Genomic DNA, 21,533 nt, shown 5'->3' on the forward strand with positions numbered 1-21,533 from the left:
ACTTTTCCATCGGCATTACTCCCCAGCTAGAATGACATTTATTTTATACTCCCGACTCTGCTGATGTGAATTGGAAAGAATACCAGATTTCCCTCCAAATCAAAATATCCCGTTTCCTACAATCACCCCCAGCATATCCATTTTTGAGCACTGGGAAATGGTGGGATTATCCTAGGGTTGCCAACTGTTCCGTATTAGCCGGGACATCTCGTATATTGGGTTAAATTGGTTTGTCCCGTACTGGACCGCCCTTGTCCCGTATTAGGCCCCGGGAACGCTGAAGGCCCGGACACTGTAGGCCCGGGCGCCGCAGTAGTCCCGGACACTGTAGGTCCGGACACTGTAGGCCCGGGGGCTGCTGTAGGCCCGGACAGTGTAGGCCCGGGGGCCGCTGTAGGCCCGGACAGTGTAGGCCCGGAAGCTCGGGCACCGCCTAACGGAGGTTGCGTAGCAACCCACCTCCCGGCCCAGGTGGCCGCCATTGGCACGTGGCCGCTGGCTGGGTGAGGTCATGTGGGGCGCGGGCGGTGACGTCACCTTTTGTCCCTTATTTGGGAGTGAGAAAGGTGGCAACCCTAGATTATCCATGGTGATAACTATGGTGTGAGTGGCCATTGCTAAATATGGTCGGAATGTCCATTGGTAAATATATCCATTCATAAATATGATGGAATTGCCCATTGATAAATATAGCGGGATTTTTCATTGATAAATATATCCTTTTTTTGTGAGGATGTTGCCAGGACTCGAGGGGCTGAGCTGTCGGGATTGCTTGAGCAGGCTAGGACTATATTCCTTGGAGCGCAGGAAGATGAGGGGGTAATCCTTTCAAGGTGTACAAAACCGTTCTCCAGGGATGTCGCTTGAGTCGTTGAGTATTTTGTATCTTTACAAAGCAAGATATGCTTGACATTTCAGTTGTTTAGTGAAGGATAAATTATCGATAGTTACGAATCTTTTAACAGTTCAGTTTAGTTTATTGTCATGTGCTCTAGATGCAAAGGAGATAAATGTACAATGATGATCAATAGGCCTGTTTGCACAATGTAACCATTGGTCTATTTTTGGCAACATTGCAGGTGACGTTTTGGGGTGGGAACCTTCTCGGTCTGAAGAAGGGTCCCGACCCGAAACGTCACCTATCCATGTACTCCAGGGGTGTTGTCTGACTCGCTGAGTTACTCCAGCATTTTGTGTCTTTGCTTGGTAAACCAGTATCTGCAGTTGCCTTGTTTCTACACCTTATCTCGCTTTGCATTTTCTAAGGTATGACAATTATATGGAAAGTAGCAAAAATTATTTTTAAGAAATCATAAGGTCATAAGTGATAGGAGCAGAATTAGGCCATTCGGTCCATCAAGTCTACTCTGCCATTCAATCATGGCTGATCTATTTCTCCCTCCTAACCCTATTCTCCTGCCTTCTCCCCATAACCCCTGACAACTGTATTAATCAAGAATCCATCCATCTCTGCCTTAAAAATATCCATAGACTTGGCCTCCACAGCCATCTGTGGCAAAGAATTCCACAGATTCACCACCCTCTGACTAAAGAAATTCCTCCTCGTCTCCTTCCTAAAGGAATGTCCTTTAATTCTGAGGCTGTGTCCTCTAGTCCTAGACTCTCCCACTAGTGGAAACATCCTCTCCACATCCACTCTATCCAAGCCTTTCACTATTCAGTAAGGTTCAATGAGGTTCCCCTCTCATCCTTCTAAACTGCAGCGAGTACAGGCCCAGTGCTGTCAAACGCTCATCACATGTTAACCCACTCATTCCTGGAATCATTCTTGTAAACCTCCACTGGACCCTCTCCAGATATGGTGCCCAGAATTGCTCACAATACTCCAAATGCGGCCTGACCAGCGCCTTGTAGAGCCTCAGAATTACATCCCTTGCTGAGTTACTCCAGCATTTTGTGTCTTTGCTTGGTAAACCAGTATCTGCAGTTGCCTTGTTTCTACGTCTTATCTTGCTTTGCATTTTCTAAGGCCATAAATGTAGGTATGGCAATTACATGCAATGAGCAAATATTAGTTTTAAGAAGTGGCAATGTTCCAATATCAACCAGAGTTATGTGTTTATTTATCACTTCAGTAGACAATGCTTAAATACAGCAACATTCACATAATGTTACGCACATTCTTGTCACTTTACAATTCAGTACATATACCACACCTTCCAAGCATTTAATTTATACCATACATAAGTAAAAAGATCACAAATCTATTCCAGTGAAAAATATCTCTATCCAGACGTACAATAAATCAATATTGCAAGCAAAAGTACATTAAGCAAATAAATGGATCTTTAAGATATCTAATCAACATTTAAATGCTGTCTCACACAACATAAGTAACAGCAAACAAGAAGACTGCGCATGTCTATATTTTTATTTAATGCCAATTCACAAACCTATGTAAATGCTTTATGAAAACTCATGTGATTGTTTGCATTTGAAACACAAATGCATACTGCAGAGTGCCGATACAGGAATGTCAATAATACATAACAAGGCCAATAAATGAATCTATAAATATTGATCTAATAATAACATTCACAGAAAGTGCAGTGTGTTCTATAAAAGTTCTAATAAATTTCCGGAGTAGCAACACTTTATGAGGGCACTTCCATATCAACATCTGCAAATTACACATAGCAGCATAACTGTTTTAAACTTCACGACAAGATTCACCAGGATTAACTCGAGAATTCTGAATGCAACAGAAAAAAAGTTCACCCATAAAACAATATTTGCTCCCATTATATTTTTGTATTGTTTTTGTTCAAAATTATTGTCAATATTAAGCAAACAAAAAGCTTATTGAAAAATACTATAATTTATTTAACACATATCGATGATCTAGAAATCTAGGATGATCAATGGGTGATCGGCGGTTGCCATGGACACGGTAGGCCGAAGGGCCTGCTTCTGTGCTGCCTGCATCTCTAAATTAAACTCTAAGCTAAAATAAAATGACACTTACTTTTATTTATGATTGTCTTAAAGCTACCAAAAGGTAAGCATTGAAAGAATAAAGCAAGTATTTAAAAAAATATATGCTGATTTGTTTTAGAGTGCCTGAAATTGCCAAATTTAGAATTTCCAATATTACAAAGTGCGGCACGGTGGCGTAGTGGTGGAGCTACTGCCTTACAGCGCCAGAGACCAAAGATACTAGAGGAACAAGATGGACCACTCCGTTGAAATCGCGTATACTGAAGTGTAGTACGCAAAGGAGCCATTTTAGTAGGCAAAACCCGCCGTTCGTTATGCCTCTCGCAGTGTAATCAGTGTTGTGGGGGAACAGTATGTGTGATGATACCATTAAAATGCAGAATATATCTCATCTGTCAATTCACAGATTTTTGTTATTTTTCTTTTAAAATGTTTCTGCAAGTTTCTGCCTACTAAAATGGCTCCTTGACGTACTACGGTTTTTAAGGTCGAGTGGTCTGTCTTGTTCCTCTAGTATCTTTGCCAGAGACCCGGGTTCGATCCTGACTACGGGTGCTGTCTGTACGGAGTTTGTACGTTCTCCCCGTGACCTGTGTGGGTTTATCCGAGATCTTCGGTTTCCTCCCACACTCCAAAGACGTTAATTGGCCAAGTACTAATGTAAAATTGTCTCTCGTGTGAGTCGGGTAGTGTTACTGTGCGGGGATCGCTGGTCGGTGCGGACTCAATGCACTGAAGGGCCTGTTTCCACACTGTATCTCTAAACAACTAAACTAAACTACGGGAAAGGAATAGTGGTATTGTGGTATGATGCCAGTCTGTGTACGTACACTTGCAACACCCCTTCCTAATGAATATTTAAAATGGCTGAGCTTCTGAAGTATTCTGCACATTCTCTTATCCTTATTCTAATACCATAGAAAATGAATATATTCCGATAATTAGGAACTAACGAATTACATCAGAGTGGTCGGAGTAGATCTGGTGGGCCGAAGGGCCTGTTTCCACGCTGTATCTCTAAACTAAACCTAACTAAACTAATTCTGATCTGTTAAAGGCAGATGATTATAATACACCATTTATTTTCAAATCAGATCAATGATCTAATTTATTGTGATTTGAAACATAACTGGTGCTGAAAAAAAAAGTCTTGAGCATATTTGCTTATTTAAGGAATATGAATTCTATATGAAATGATTTTTCACAGGTAGAAAAGGGAAATGATGAATAATCTAAACCGTATTCTTGGCAAGTAGGCATTTAATTTTCTCATATTGGATTTGGGACGAACATCACTGTTTCTGGCCACAGGGATTATTGAAATGTTTCTCCTTGTTGGAAATGGGATGTCCATTAATATCCTCTTGCTCTGTTATGTCGTGGTCAAGACTTTCGTGAGAAGTATCTTTCATCACACTGTAGTACACAGGAACGTTGTAGGCTGTGGGTCTCTCTGCCTCTGCCTGCTTGCACTTGCATAGTTTTTTGAAGGCAGCCCGAAACTTCTGTGACATCAGGTTGTAGATGACGGGGTTGATGGCACTGTTCAGGTAAATACTCATCCTGCAGAACAACAGGAACCAAGTGTTCAAGTAGGGCGCACTCATGAGAGAGTTGACCACCACCAAGGTTCGATAGGGCATCCACAGGAGGGCAAAAAGGATGACCACCACAGCCAGCATTTGCGTGACCTAGAAAAGATTAAGAAAAAACATTTACCAAACAGATTAGTTATCAATTCTGAATGAGTGGCCATATTTCTCCGACCACTCTCTGGTAAGTGGACCTTTAGCAAACACACGTAGTCACTGAAAGGATTCTTTCTGTGGGATGATTTACAGGCAGGTTGGGGCATTTAGTTTTTTTAGAGATGCAGCATGGAAACAGGCCATTCGGCCCACCGAGTCCGTGCCGACCGACGGTCACCCGCGCACTAGTTCTATCCCACATACTGGGGACAATTTACAGAAGCCAATTAACCCATAAACCTGCACGCCTTTGGGAGGTGGGAGGAAACCGGAGCGCCCGGAGAAAACCCACGCGGTCACAGGGAGAACGTACAAACTCTGCACAGAGAGCACCCCGTAGTCAGGATCGAACCGGACTATTTTTGCACCACCAGGGGGCGACACAGTGGCGTAGTGGTGGATTTGCTGCCTTACAGTGGCAGAGACCCTGGTTCGATCTTGACCACCGGTGCTGTCTGTATGGAGTGTGTACGTTCTCTCTGTGACCACGTGGGTTTTCTCTGGGTGCTCCAGTTTCCTCCCCACAATCCAAAGGCGTACAGGTGTGTAGGATAATTGGCTTTGGTGGAATTGTAAATTGTCCCTAGTGTGTGGGAAAACACTAAAGACACATAAGGAACAGTAGACTCGATGGGCCGAATGGCCTATTTCTGCTCCTATGACTTATGAACTTTTGGCCAAGACACTAGAAGAAATCAAATGTCCTCCTTTGAAATAACATCTGCACATGAGATGTGGACAGGTTAATAAGTTAAGATCTCATTACAAGACAACAGAGGGTCAATATTACTTTAGAGTTGCATCCTTGGAAAGGAACTGACTATAATCTTCTGAGTCAGTTGCTAGATTTCTACCCACTGAGCATGACTGAAACTATTAAGTAGTTGTATTGTAGAACCTGCCCCTTCTCCGTAATAAGCAGCAGGGTTAGTCTTTTGCAACATATAATGAGCCTGATCTGAACAATGCCAAGTTTTTTTGAGAACATAAGGGGGCCATCTGACATTTATTGGAATATGAATCATAGGTTAGAATCGAGTCAGTCATCTGTCGTCCAAGGGCAGGACTGGCAGAGCACAAATGCAAAGATGTCATTATCAATGGTAGAATAATTCAAGATATTAATACCAGGAATAAGTCAAGTCAAGTTTATTTGTCACACACACATAAATGTGCAGTGAAATGAAAGATTACCCACAGTCCAACAATAAGAGCAATAAAAATAAGCAATAACACACACAATCAAACAAAAAGAAACATCCATCACAGTGAGTCTCTTCCAGTCACCTCCTCACTGTGATGGAAGGCCAGAATGTCTTTTCTCTTCCCCTGCCGTCTTCTCCCGCGGTCAGGCTGATGAATTTGCCACGTTCCAGGCCGTGCTGGACGGTGAAAGTTCCGCAGCGGGTCGAAACAAGCCCCACGACTCGGGGCGGGCGAAGCCACTGCCGCTGCCGCTGCACGTTGGGGCGGTCGTGGCACCCGACATTGAAGCCCCCGCCGGGCAGAGAAAATCCCGCGGCCTATTTCAGGCCGCGCCGGACGGTGAAAGGTCCGCGGTGGGCCGACCCAAGTCCCGCGACTCGGGGCGGGCGAAGACGCTGCCGCTGCCGGAGCTCCCGATGTCGGCCCCCACCCAGGGGGCTGCGAGCTTCCGACGTCCCCGCGGCCGGAGCCTCCACAGGCGAGTCCCAGGTGGAGGCTGCCAGCCCTAAGGTGCATGGCCGATGGTAGGCCACAGCGGAAACGGAGACACGGCCCAGAAACAAAAGGCCGCATCTCCGTTCGGAAGAGACAATTTTACATTTACACAGTTGGCAGTGGCTAGTATTGGAAATAGCTCTTTTGAACGTTTTGTAGGGTAGAAGGAATTGAATAAACGTTCGGAAAAATATACTAAGACCTGAAAGTGACTGGTGTGAATATGTGACTGATAGTTAGTGTGGACTCAGTGGGCCAAAGGTGGAAAACATTTGGACGGGTACATGGATAGGACAGGTTTAGAGGGATACGGGCCAAACACAGAGAGGTGGGACCAGTGTAGATGGGGCATGTTGGTCGGCATGGCAAGTTGGGCCGAATGGGTTATTTCCATGCTCTATGACTCTATGAATGAGCCACACATATCAGAACGTAGGAAAAAAAACTACAGATGCCGGTTTAAATCGAAGGTCGACACAAAATGCTGGAGTAACTCAGCGGGTCAGGCAGCATCTCAGGAGAGAAGGAATGGGTGACGTTTCGGGTCGAGACCCTTCTTCAGACTGAACTTATCAGACAATGTGCCTCGCAAAAGAAGCACTGCAAAAATTGTCAAAGCTTCGTCAAAAGTCAACCAAACCTGTGACCTGCGAATGGGGAAGCTTTATTTTACTGACTTTTTACTGACCAGTTTGAAATTGTGTTATTTTCTGCTGGACATTTTATCACCATTTTGATACGTAGTGGGACAGAGATTTGTTCTGGGTAACAGGCTTTCCACTTCAGTGGAAAAGAAACTCAAGTGGAGAACAAAAGAGAATAGCAACATGCTAGCTCATGCCAGAGATCAATGGATATTGTTACAGGCAGGGATAGAACGATTCTTGATTAGAACGGGTGTCAGAGGTTATGGGGAGAAGGCAGGAGAATGGGGATAAGACAGGGAAATATAGATTGGCCATGATTGAATGGCGGAGTAGACTTGATGGACCAAATGGTCTAATTCTGCCCCTATCACTTATAAACTTATGAGATGAACAGATGTTTCTCGTTACTACAAACTACTGCTCTGCAGTATTGGGCTATCATGGTTACAGTTTGCACCTTATTAAGGCTGAACTTGTTAAGGCTTCTTCAATAACATCTCCCAAATCTAAAATCCCTGCTTGTCAAATGCAAACCATACACAAAATGTTAGAGTAACTCAATGGGTCAGGGAGCAACATTAGTTTAGTTTAGTTTAGTTTAGTTTAGTTTAGTTTAGTTTAGTTTAGTTTAGTTTAGTTTAGTTTAGTTTAGTTTAGTTTAGTTTAGTTTAGTTTAGTTTAGTTTAGTTTAGTTTAGTTTAGTTTAGTTTAGTTTAGTTTAGTTTAGTGATGCAGTGCAGAAACAGGCCCTTCGGCCCACCGAGTCTGCGCCGACCAGCGATCCCCGCACACTTACACTATCCTACATATACTAGGGACAAACCTACACTGTCCTACACACATTAGGGATGATTTACAATTTTTACCAAAGCCAATTTACCTACAAACCTAAACCTCGTTAGAGTGTGGGAGGAAACCGGAGATCCCGGAGAAAACCCACTCAGGTCACGAGAAGAATGAACAAACTCTATATAGACAGCACCCGTAGTCAGGATTGAACCCGGGTCTCTTGGGTTATAAGGCAGCAGCTCTACCACTGAGCCACTGTCCACCCTGTGGAAGAAATGGATAGGCGACGTTTCAGATCATTCCCAAAAAGGAAATATCCCGATCCGAAACATCACCCATCCATTCTCTCCAGAGATGCAACCTGACCCGCATAGATCTATCTCTGCCATAAAAATATCCATTGACTTGTCCTCCACAGCCTTCTGTGGCAATGAGTTCCACAGATTCACCACCCTCTGACTAAATAAATTCCTTCTCAACACCTTCCTAAAGGAATGTCCTTTAATTCTGAGGCTGTGACCTCTGGTCCCAGTCTCTCCCACTAGTGGAAACATCGTCTCCACATCCACTCTATCCAGGCCTTTCACTATCTGCGGAACTGATGGTGTGGTGCCATTGATTGGGAAGAACTCTTCAACATAATGTGACGCCGAAGGAAACAAACGGCAGGAACGAAATATTTCATGCACTTTGGCGATTTTCCACCTTCTAATCTCACCCATCAACCAGAAAGCAAAGAAATAATGAAAGGAAAATGAATGAGGTGTAACAATGCAATCCATTTTCTGTGCTTATAATGGTCACTGTCAGAGAGCAAGCAATTTCAAGTACTACTATTATAAGTTAAGATGAATCATTCATTGCATAATGCAGAGAATATTCCAGTAGTGTTTACTTAATTTCGCAATTCCTCACATTTTAACCATGGTAATAGTCATGATAAGCTGTCAACTGCCTGTAAAAATATATATATATTTGCCAGCTAAAACCCATCCTTAAAGTAAGTAGAATCAAACTTCATTTCTGGAGAATGATTAGAATAGAATAGAAAATAGGTGCAGGAGGAGGTCATTCGGCCCTTCGAACCAGCACCGCCATTCATTGTGATCATGGCTGATCGTCCCCAATCAATACCCCGTGCCTGCCTTCTCCCCATATCCCTTGACTCCACTAGCCCCTAGAGCTCTATCTAACTCTCTCTTAAATCCATCCAGTGATTTGGCTTCCACTGCCCTCTGTGGCAGAGAATTCCACAAATTCACAACTCTCTGGGTGAAAAAGTTTTTTTCTCTCCTCAGTTTTAAATGGCCTCCCCTTTATTCTAAGACTGTGGCCCCTGGTTCTGGACTCGCCCAACATTGGGAACATTTTTTCCTGCATCTAGCTTGTCCAGTCCTTTTATAATTTTATATGTTTCTATAAGACCCCCTCTCATCCTTCTAAACTCCAGTGAATACAAGCCTAGTCTTTTCAATCTTTCCTCATATGTCAGTCCCGCCATCCCAGGGATCAATCTCATGAACCTACGCTGCACTGCCTCAATTATAAGGATGTCTTTCCTCAAATTAGGAGACCAAAACTGTACACAATACTCCAGATATGGTCTTACCAGGGCCTATACAATTGCAGAAGAACCTCTTTACTCCTATACTGAAATCCTCTTGTTATGAAACCCAACATTCCATTAGCTTTCTTCACTGCCTGCTGTACCTGCACGCCAACTTTCAGTGACTGGTGTACAAGGACCCAGGTCTCGCTGCACTTCCCCCTTACCTAACGTGTGTGTGTGTGTGTGTGTGTTTGTGTGTGTGCGTGTGTGTGTGTGTGCGTGTGGTATATGCATATATATATGGTATATGTATATATATGCACACACTGGATTTTTTCTTGTTTAATATTATGTTGTTTTCAGTACTATGTTTACATATTCTGTTGTGCTGCTGCTGCTAGTAAGAATTTCATTGTTCTATCCGGGACATATGACAATAAAACACTGACTCTTGATATCAGGTATGTTGCTATCACTGACTCATGCGTTGAAATGATGACTCGTGTAGTCTCGGACCCAAGCAAATTGTGGAAGATAATCAAATCCAAGTCCTTTACTGCTGGCCAAGCCTTGGCTCTAATACTTGCAATTTATATGGTACTTGCTCGTAGGTAGAGAATATTCCTCTGTGTACGGTTCTTTATATTAATGTCAATGCTTCACACAACATTGGCACTCATGAGCAGTTCAAAAGGTGGACCTCCACCCTTTTAAGAACATATACAAGATGGAAGGGAGTTGGAGCAGGAGATAGCCATTTGGTCCCCGTACTAGGTCTACCTTTCAGTATGATCGTGGCTGATCTGACCCAGAGATCTCCTTTGTGCCAGAGTCCCATTGCGCTCAATTTCCCCGTAACGTTTAGCATGGCACAGTGGCACAGCAGCAGAGTTGCTGCCTCACAGCACCCGAGACCCTCGTTCGATCCTGACTACAGGTGCTGTCTCTACGCAGTTTGTGTGTTCTCCTTGTCACCGCATGGGCTTTCTCCGGGTGCTCCAGTTACCTCCCACATTCCAAAGACATACAGTTTTGTAGGTTGATTGGCTTAGATAAAACTTGTAAATTGTCCCTCGTGTGTAAGATATCGTCAGTGTATGGTGATTGCTGGTCGGCACGGACTCGATGGGCTGAAGGCCCTGTTTCTGTGCTGTTTCTCTAAACTCTGGTCTAAAGTATCTATGTCCTCTTTGAATGCCCCCTCACGATCTAGCCTGAACAAACGTCGGAGGGTGACAATTCCAGATTTTTAACACCACCTGTGAGAAGAATTCCCTCCAGACCTGGTTTAAATGACTGTACCCTATCTTGTAACTAAGTCGAGATTCTATCACAAGTTAAAACAAATTGATATTTATACTGTCATGGCTCCTAAATTGGAAAGCTGCGAATAACGATCGTTATTTAATGGTAGACACGATGAACTGTAGATGCTGGTTTACAACAAAAAAGGCACGACGTTCTGGAGTAACTCAATGGGTCAGGCAACATCTCTCCAGAACGTGGATAGGCCATGTTGCAATTTGGGAGTTTTCTTCAGACAAATCTTCAGTCCAAAGCCTGACCCAAACCCATCCATGTTTTCTACAGATGCTGACTGACCCGCAGAGTTACTTCTCGACTTTGCGTGACTATTCAATAGTGTTAGTGGATGAAACCAGGTTTGTTTAATATCAATTTTGAGGGATTTATTGGTTCCTATTGTTGGAGTCTTGAGCACTTAAATATTAATTGAACAACACTAATCAACACTGAGGTTGATTCTGTCCAAATTACATGCAGGAAACATGAATGTTTTTTAAGAAAGGAGGGAGAGAGAAAACGGGTAATTATAGACCAGTTAGTCTGACATCAGTGGTGGGGAAGATGCTGGAGTCAATTATAAAAGACGAAATTGCTGAGCATTTGGATAGCAGTAACAGGATCATTCCGAGTCAGCATGGATTTACGAAGGGGAAATCATGCTTGACAAATCTACTGGAATTTTTTGAGGATGTAACTAGGAAAATTGACAGGGGAGAGTCAGTGGATGTGGTGTACCTCGACTTTCAGAAAGCCTTCGACAAGGTCCCACATAGGAGATTAGTAGGCAAAATTAGGGCACATGGTATTGGGGGTAGGGTACTGACATGGATAGAAAATTGGTTGACAGACAGAAAGCAAAGAGTGGGATAAATGGGTCCCTTTCGGAATAGGAGGTAGTGACCAGTGGGGTACCGCAAGGTTCGGTGCTGGGACCCCAGCTATTTACGATATACATTAATGACTTAAACGAAGGGATTAAAAGTACCATTAGCAAATTTGCAGATGATACTAAGCTGGGGGGTAGTGTGAATTGTGAGGAAGATGCAATAAGGCTGCAGGGTGACTTGGACAGGTTGTGTGAGTGGGCGGATACATGGCAGATGCAGTTTAATGTAGATAAGTGTGAGGTTATTCACTTTGGAAGTAAGAATAGAAAGGCAGATTATTATCTGAATGGTGTCAAGTTAGGAGGAGGGGGAGTTCAACGAGATCTGGGTGTCCTAGTGCATCAGTCAATGAAAGGAAGCATGCAGGTACAGCAGGCAGTGAAGAAAGGCAGTGAAGAAAGCCAATGGAATGTTGGCCTTCATAACAAGAGGAGTTGAGTATAGGAGCAAAGAGGTCCTTCTACAGTTGTACCGGGCCCTGGTGAGACCGCACCTGGAGTACTGTGTGCAGTTTTGGTTTCCAAATTTGAGGAAGGATATTCTTGCTATGGAGGGCGTGCAGCATAGGTTCACTAGGTTAATTCCCGGAATGGCGGGACTGTCGTATGTTGAAAGGCTGGAGCGATTGGGCTTGTATACACTGGAATTTAGAAGGATGAGGGGGGATCTTATTGAAACATATAAGATAATTAGGGGATTGGACACATTAGAGGCAGGAAACATGTTCCCAATGTTGGGGGAGTCCAGAACAAGGGGCCACAGTTTAAGAATATGGTGTAGGCCATTTAGAACGGAGATGAGGAAGAACTTTTTCAGTCAGAGAGTGGTGAAGGTGTGGAATTCTCTGCCTCAGAAGGCAGTGGAGGCCAGTTCGTTGGATGCTTTCAAGAGAGAGCTGGATAGAGCTCTTAAGGATAGCGGAGTGAGGGGGTATGGGGAGAAGGCAGGAACGGGGTACTGATTGAGAGTGATCAGCCATGATCGCATTGAATGGCGGTGCTGGCTCGAAGGGCTGAATGGCCTACTCCTGCACCTATTGTCTATTGTCTATTGTCTATTTACTGGGTTGATGTAGGTATTAACTTAAAAAAAATATTTGATAAATCTGTGCAATTAATTATCAGCAAAAAATAATGAAAGAGAATGGAATTCAAGGTAAATTTAACAAAGGAGTTGGTAATTGGTTGGGAGTTAGAAGACCAGACTAGGAACAAAAGCACCAGGAAGGAACTCCAGATGCTGGTTTACATCGAAGATAGACACAAAATGTCGGAGTAACTCAGCGGGGCAGGCAGCATCTCTGGATAGAAGGAATGGGTGACGTTTCGGATCGAGACCCTTCTTCAGAATGTCACCCATTCCTTCTATCCAGAGATGCTGCCTGTCCTGCTGAGCTACTCCAGTATTTTGTATCTAACAAAAGCACCATTCTCTGATTAGTTTGATGTGGTTTAGTCATCTCGGGAGCTGTAAATGAGTTTGGCACAGCAATAAAGACCTGAGCATCCAAACTGTGAAATTAAAGAAGCAAATATTGCTGGTTGTTTAGTTGTTTTAGAGGGAAGTTGAAAAATGACATTGACAAGGTGTCAGAGCGAATGTGATCAATGTGGGAATTTGAGATAATAACATTAGATCTATTAAAAAAAGGAAGGCTATTTTATTGACAAAAACCGAGAAACAGTGTCCTTTACAAGGCATTTACATATTGAAATGCATAAATCACTCAAACTTTAATACTCAACCACAAAAGAATTATTAGAAAGGCGAATGGAAACGTGGCCTTTAGTTCACATGAATTAATACACAAAACCCCATGATGGCTTTGCATTTGAACATAACCACTCACGAATAAAGGAATGGGGCCACCTCATTGGGAGATCTTGTTTGAAATACTGAATCAAAATGTAATTTTGTTTTGGGGGGCAGCACAGTGGTAGAGCAAGTGCCTTACAGCACAAGAGACCCGCGTTCGAATCTGACTACGGGCGCCGTCTGTACGGAGTTTGTACGTTCTCCCCATGACCTGCGTGGGTTTTCTCCGAGATCTTCGGTTTCCTCCCACACGCCTAAGAAGTACAGGTTTGTAAGTTAATTGGCTTGGTGTAAATGTAAAATTGTCCCTAGTGTGTGTAGGTTAGCATTAATGTGCGGGAATCGCTGGTCAGTGCGGACTTGGTGGGCCGAAGGGCTTGTTTCTCCGCTGTATTTTTCATCTAAACTAAACTACTTTTGAAACTGATGATACCTTTCTAAATGAGGAATGCATAGGTACTATGTGTAGGCAAAAAACTGCAGATGCTGGTTTAAATCGAATGTAGACACAAAATGCTGGAGTAACTCAGCGGGTCAGGCAGCATCTCGGGAGAGAAGGAACGGGTGACATTTCGGGCCGAGATCCTTCTTCAGACTGATGTCAGGGGAAGGGGCGGGACAAACTATCTTTGATTATTTATTATTATTTGGACATTGATAATAATTGTCTCCAGACATTTTTTTTTTTGCATGGGCTTTCAATAGACAATAGACAATAGACAATAGGTGCAGGAGTAGGCCATTCAGCCCCTCGAGCCAGCACCGCCATTCAATGCGATCATGGCTGATCACTATCAATCAGTACCCCGTTCCTGCCTTCTCCCCATACCCCCTCACTCCGCTATCCTTAAGAGCTCTATCCAGCTCTCTCTTGAAAGCATCCAACGAACTGGCCTCCACTGCCTTCTGAGGCAGAGAATTCCACACCTTCACCACCCTCTGACTGAAAAAGTTCTTCCTCATCTCCGTTCTAAATGGCCTACCCCTTATTCTCAAACTGTGGCCCCTTGTTCTGGACTCCCCCAACATTGGGAACATGTTATCTGCCTCTAATGTGTCCAATCCCCTAATTATCTTATATGTTTCAATAAGATCCCCCCTCATCCTTCTAAATTCCAGTGTATACAAGCCCAATCGCTCCAGCCTTTCAACATACGACAGTCCCGCCATTCCGGGAATTAATCTAGTGAACCTACGCTGCACGCCCTCCATAGCAAGAATATCCTTCCTCAAATTTGGAGACCAAAACTGCACACAGTACTCCAGGTGCGGTCTCACCAGGGCCCGGTACAACTGTAGAAGGACCTCTTTGCTCCTATACTCAACTCCTCTTGTTACGAAGGCCAACATTCCATTGGCTTTCTTCACTGCCTGCTGAACCTGCATGCTTCCTTTCATTGACTGATGCACTAGGACACCCAGATCTCGTTGAACTCCCCCTCCTCCTAACTTGACACCATTCAGATAATAATCTGCCTTTCTATTCTTACTTCCAAAGTGAATAACCTCACACTTATCTACATTAAACTGCATCTGCCATGTATCCGCCCACTCACACAACCTGTCCAGGTCACCCTGCAGCCTTATTGCATCTTCCTCACAATTCACACTACCCCCCAACTTAGTATCATCTGCAAATTTGCTAATGGTACTTTTAATCCCTTCGTCTAAGTCATTAATGTATATCGTAAATAGCTGGGGTCCCAGCACCGAACCTTGCGGTACCCCACTGGTCACTGCCTGCCATTCCGAAAGGGACCCATTTATCCCCACTCTTTGCTTTCTGTCTGTTAACCAATTTTCTATCCATGTCAGTACCCTACCCCCAATACCATGTGCCCTAATTTTGCCCACTAATCTCCTATGTGGGACCTTGTCGAAGGCTTTCTGAAAGTCGAGGTACACCACATCCACTGACTCTCCCTTGTCAATTTTCCTAGTTACATCCTCAAAAAATTCCAGTAGATTTGTCAAGCATGATTTCCCCTTCGTAAATCCATGCTGACTCGGAACGATCCCGTTACTGCTATCCAAATGCTCAGCAATTTCGTCTTTTATAATTGACTCCAGCATTTTCCCCACCACTGATGTCAGACTAACTGGTCTATAATTACCCGTTTTCTCTCTCCCTCCTTTCTTAAAAAGTGGGATAACATTTGCTATTCTCCAATCCACAGGAACTGATCCTGAATCTATAGAACATTGAAAAATGATCTCCAATGCTTCCACTATTTCTAGAGCCACCTCCTTAAGTACTCTGGGATGCAGACCATCAGGCCCTGGGGATTTATCAGCCTTCAGTCCCATCAGTCTACCCAAAACCATTTCCTGCCTAATGTGGATTTCCTTCAGTTCCTCCATCACCCTAGGTTCTCCAGCCCCTAGAACATTTGGGAGATTGTGTGTATCTTCCTCAGTGAAGACAGATCCAAAGTAACGGTTTAACTCGTCTGCCATTTCTTTGTTCCCCATAATAAACTCCCCTGCTTCTGTCTTCAAGGGACCCACATTTGCCTTGACTATTTTTTTCCTCTTCACGTACCTAAAAAAACTTTTGCTATCCTCCTTTATATTATTGGCTAGTTTACCCTCGTACCTCATCTTTTCTCCTCGTATTGCCTTTTTAGTTAACTTTTGTTGCTCTTTAAAAGAGTCCCAATCCTCTGTCTTCCCACTCTTCTTTGCTATGTTATACTTCCTCTCCTTAATTTTTATGCTGTCCCTGACTTCCCTTGTCAGCCACAGGTGTCTCTTACTCCCCTTAGAGTCTTTCCACCTCTTTGGAATAAATTGATCCTGCAACCTCTGCATTATTCCCAGGAATACCTGCCATTGCTGTTCTACCGTCTTCCCTGCTAGGGCCTCCTTCCAATCAATTTTGGCCAGCTCCCGCCTCATGCCTCTGTAATCCCCTTTGCTATACTGCAATACCGACACTTCCGATTTTCCCTTCTGCCTTTCCATTTGCAGAGTAAAACTTATCATGTTGTGATCACTGCCTCCTAATGGCTCTTTTACCTCTAGTCCCCTTACCAGATCAGGATCATTACACAACACTAAATCCAGAATTGCCTTCTCCCTGGTAGGCTCCAGTACAAGCTGTTCTAAGAATCCATCTCGAAGGCACTCTACAAACTCTCTTTCCTGGGGTCCATTTCCAACCTGATTTTCCCAGTCTACCTGCATGTTGAAATCTCCCATAACCACCGTAGCATTACATTTTTGACACGCCAATTTTATCTCCTGATTTAACTTGCACCCTAAGTCGAGGCTACTGTTTGGGGGCCTATAGATAACTCCCATTAGGGTCTTTTTACCCTTACAATTTCTCATTTCTATCCATACTGATTCAACATCTCCTGATTCTATGTCACCCCTTGCAAGGGAATGAATATCATTCCTTACCATCAGAGCAACCCCACCCCCTCTGCCCACCTGTCTGTCTTTTCTATACGTTGTGTACCCCTGAATATTCAGTTCCCAGCCCTGGTCCTCTTGTAGCCATGTCTCAGTGATCCCTACAACATCATACTTGCCCATGACTAACTGAGCCTCAAGCTCATCCACTTTATTTTTTATACTACGCGCATTTAAGTACAACACTTTAACTTCTGTATTTACCTCCCCTCTCACATCGTTCACAATTGGCCCTGCCCTTAATTTCTTTTCCGCTCTAGAACTTCTGTTCCCATTCTTCCGAGAGTCTTTTGCAATATCTCCTGTATTCCCTTTTACCTCATCTTCATATTCACAATTTGTTAACCCCTCCCCCCCACTACTTAGTTTAAAGCCACAGGTGTCACACTAGCAAACCTGCCTGCCAGAATGTTTGTCCCCCTGCTGTTAAGATGCAACCCGTCCCTTTTGTACAAGTCACCCCTAGCCCAGAAGAGATCCCAGTGGTCCAGAAATCTAAATCCCTGCTCTCTGCACCAGTCCCTCAGCCATAAATTCATACCCTCTATCTCTCTGTTCCTGGCCTCACCAGCACGAGGTACCGGTAGCAGTCCAGAGATAACCACCTTCGACGTCCTACTTCTCAGCGTTTTTCCCAACTCTCTAAACTCCCGCTGTAGCACCTCCTTCCTCTTCCGCCCGACGTCATTCGTGCCCACGTGCACAACGACTTCAGGTTGATCGCCTTCCCTCGCTAGGATTTTCTGAAGCCGGTCTGTGATGTGTTGAACCCTGGCACCAGGGAGGCAACAGACCATCCTCAAGTCCCTCCTGCTGCCACAGAATCTTCTGTCCGTCCCTCGGACTATGGAGTCACCGACCACTACGGCTCTTCCAGACTTCGGTCTCCCCTGTCGAGTATCCTTGCCAACAGGTCCGCCACTCGGACTGGAAACGTCTTCTGCCCCGACAGTTCCCAAGAGGGTATACCTATTTGCAATAGGCACAGCCACTGGGGTCTCCTGTAGTCCACGTCCACTCCCCCCGGAAACAGTCTCCCACCTTCGCTCGACCTGGACCCTTGGCGTGACAGCCTCACAATAGGTCCTGCCTGAATTCTCCTGCATGCCTTCCGTTGGTCATCACCAGGGGCTAGTTACAAGCACGGACTCAAAGGCTTTTGGCCCCACTCATTAATTGGCCTAAGGCTGATGGCAGTGCCTTAACTCACTCTAGATGTGAGATTAAATGTGGAATCTATCTTATCATTATGACTCCACTGAGTTAGTTTAGTTTAGTTTAGATTAGCTTAGATTAGATTACTTTGAGAAATTATGTGGAAACAGGCCCTTCGGCCCATCAAATTCATGCTGACCAATGATCACCCATACACCAGTTCCATCCTACGCGCAAGGGACAATTCACAACTAACCTACAAAAACCTGCACCTCTTTGGAATGTGGGAAGAAACCGGAGCATCCGGAGAAAACTCACGCAGTCACAGGGAGAACGTACAGACTCCGTACAGACAGCACCCATAGTCAGGATCAAACTCGGGTCTCTGGCGCTGTAAGGCAGCAACTCTACCGCTGCGCCACTGTGCTACTCCTGGGGTTGCCCAATAATAATAAGTTCCATGGGCAATCATGGCTGAAAAAATGTCATTCTAATATTTAAGACTTGAGTGAAATAATGGTCATGTTATTTGTTGTAAATCAAACTGAGCTGACAAAGATCATTTTAAATAACAATGAAACTAAGTGTGTCCCGAGTTTTGTTGAAACACTTTTTATATTTTGGAGGTTCGTTAATTATATATACAAAGATGTAGTCATTCTCTAATATTCTTAGTCATACAGCACAGAAACAGGCCCTTCAGCCCAACTCATCCATGCTGACCAAGCCAGTCCCATTTGCCCACATTTGGCCTATGTCTCTCTAAACCTTTCCTATCCAGTAACCCGTGCAAGTGTATTTTAAATGCTGTTATAGTATCGGCCTCAACCACCTCCTATGGTAGCTCGTTCCATATACCCATCACCCTCTGAGTGAAACAGTTGCCCCTGAGGTTCGGATTAAATCTTGCCCCTCTCACCTTAAACCTTAGTCCTCTTGCTATTGATTCCCCCATCCCGGTTAAAAGACTCTGTGAATTCACTCTATCTATTTCCCCTTTTCAAACCCAAAATCAATCCCCTGCAAGTTCTGGAAATCTGAAATAAAAGGAGAAAGTACTGAAAATACTGACTGTCAATAACCTGAAATGTTCACTACGTTTCTCTCTCCATACTCTTTTGAGGATTTCCAGCCTTTTCATTTCTTTTTCTTTTTTCTTTAACCAAGCCATTTCATTCAGAAATCATTCTTGTTGAATGCACCGCAGCAAATGTATCGTTCACCTGGAAGATGTTTTATGTTGCTATTACATATTTCTGCTTCACCCAAATATGTGTACGAGGTTTAGGTTTCGCTTTAAGTTAGTTATCGCCGTACACATACCTACCGAGGCAGAGCGAAAAGCTTTGTTTCGCATGCCTTCCAATCGAGTATCGGACGATGCTCCACACAAATGCAATCAGCCCAAATGCAGGGCGACAGAGTGATGCAGCTGGGAGAGTTGCTGCCTCACAGCGCCAGAGACCCCGGTTCGATCCCCACCTCGGGAGCTGCCTGCGCATGGAGTTTGCACGATCTCCCCGGGACCGCGTGGGTTTTCTCCGTGTGCTCCGGTTTCCTCCCACATTCCAAAGGCGTGCGGGTTTGTAGGTTAATTGGCTTGGGGTAAATGTAAAATTGGCCCCAGTGTGTGAAAGTGGGATAACATTGAACTGGTGTGAATGGGTGACCTTTGGTTGGCATGGACTCAATGGGCCAAAGGGCCTGTCTCCATGCTATCTCTCTCCATGCTATCTCTGAAATAGGCCGTGGACCTTTCACCGTCCAGCGGGGGCTTCAATATCGGGAGCCCCGACCGCCCCGACGTGGCAACTCCAACAGCCTGACCGCGGGAGAAGACGGCAGGGAAGAGAAAAATACATTTTGGCCTTCCATCACAGTGAGGAGGTGACTGGAGGAGACTCACTGTGATGGATGTTTCTTTTGTTTGGTGTTAGTTGTGATTGTATGTGTTATTGCATTTTTATTGATTATTCTTATTGGTATTATTGTTCAACTGCGGGTAATGTTTCATTTCACTACACATTTATGTGTATGTGACAAATAAACGACTATTGACTATTGATATTGACAACTAAACTAAATAATAAGTACAAGGCAGCTCTCGACATGTCAGTCAGGCCAACTGAGGTTGAATATACAATATACAACTTACAATATATAATATATACAGTACGCTTCACTATATGATATGTGATATATGATATAAAGTATATGATTGTGTGATATGTGTATATAATGTCCTGTGGCGGCTCCCGAGGGTCGGGCCATACCACTCACGACCCCTCGGCACGGGAATGGGTCGAGCCAAGGAGGCGGACTTCGGCCGGGAGTATAAAGGTCAAGGACCGCATGACTCTCATTCCCTTTTGGAGTTCCAGAGATACAGTAAACACGCTTTTGTTAACCTTGCCTACTTGTCGTTCTTTTGGCCTACTTGGCCCACTACACTGGTGACCCCGACGTGATTGTGCCTACGTTTTTCTCCGCCGCGACGCCCATCGAGCACAGCTTCAGAGACCTTATGAGGGCCCGTTCAAGGTGCTGAAGCACGGTGAGACAACTTTTGTGTTGGACATGGGGGGCCGACCGGAGGCCGTGTCAATTAATCGCCTCAAGCCAGCGCACTTGGACATTGACCAGCCGGTGCGGGTTGCACAGCCTCGGCCGCGCGGGCGCCCCCCTTTACAAGTGCCTCCAACACCGCACCCGCCGATCCTCTCATCTCGACCGGTATTTGTACCCCCTTCTCCGCCCCCGTTTGTCCCTTCAGCTGAGCCCCCGCCAGACCCCCCGTCGGACGGGTACCGTACACGGTTCGGTCGACTAGTGCGACCACCGGTGCGCTTCGTGCCTCTGGTTCTGGGGGGGGGTCCTGTGGCGGCTCCCGAGGGTCGGGCCATACCACTCACGACCCCTCGGCACGGGAATGGGTCGAGCCAAGGAGGCGGACTTCGGCCGGGAGTATAAAGGTCAAGGACCGCATGACTCTCATTCCCTTTTGGAGTTCCAGAGATACAGTAAACACGCTTTTGTTAACCTTGCCTACTTGTCGTTCTTTTGGCCTACTTGGCCCACTACAGTATGATGTATAATATATGATATTTGATATGTGATATGTTTTCAACCACAGTACACCTCTGCACAAGGGACTGTACTCTTGGAATGCCCCAGGTTAACATGTTGCATTCTAAATGCAGTGATTGACTGTATCTTCAGTCTTTTCACTGCAGTTACACAAGCATTTTTGGTCACTGGAGTCAACAATAAATTTTAAATCAGGCTTCAAATGATGAATATAGGAGGCAAAGCGAACCGATGGAAAATTCTGGACACATATTGATCGCAGAGAAAGAAAAAAAAAGATTTTGTGCAACAACTTTTTTGGAAAATGTCAAATGCATTCATTCCCTTTGACTTTGCGTGAGTCCTTTCAAGAATCTCAAATTACAACAGATATGCGTAATTCGCCTTTGTATGAAAGTGCCTAACCCCTAACTCCCCTCCCCCCCCCCCCCCATCACTTCTCCTCACCCCCAATTTCAGTCTGAAGAAGGGTCCC

General features: G+C 44.6%; 1 protein-coding gene across 1 annotated transcript in view; it reads right to left on the minus strand.

Annotated features, from left to right (window-relative positions):
• Positions 1-2,073: 2,073 nt before the first annotated feature.
• Positions 2,074-21,533, minus strand: part of LOC144604531 (thyrotropin-releasing hormone receptor-like) — a 25,347-nt gene continuing 5,887 nt past the window's right edge. The window contains exon 3 of the mRNA XM_078419044.1: positions 2,074-4,649. Coding sequence (XP_078275170.1) covers positions 4,251-4,649 — 399 coding nt within the window. The 3' untranslated portion in view covers positions 2,074-4,250. The remainder of the gene's footprint in view (positions 4,650-21,533) is intronic.

Source organism: Rhinoraja longicauda, chromosome 22 (assembly GCF_053455715.1).
Source record: "Rhinoraja longicauda isolate Sanriku21f chromosome 22, sRhiLon1.1, whole genome shotgun sequence".
Classification (NCBI taxonomy): domain Eukaryota; kingdom Metazoa; phylum Chordata; class Chondrichthyes; order Rajiformes; family Arhynchobatidae; genus Rhinoraja; species Rhinoraja longicauda.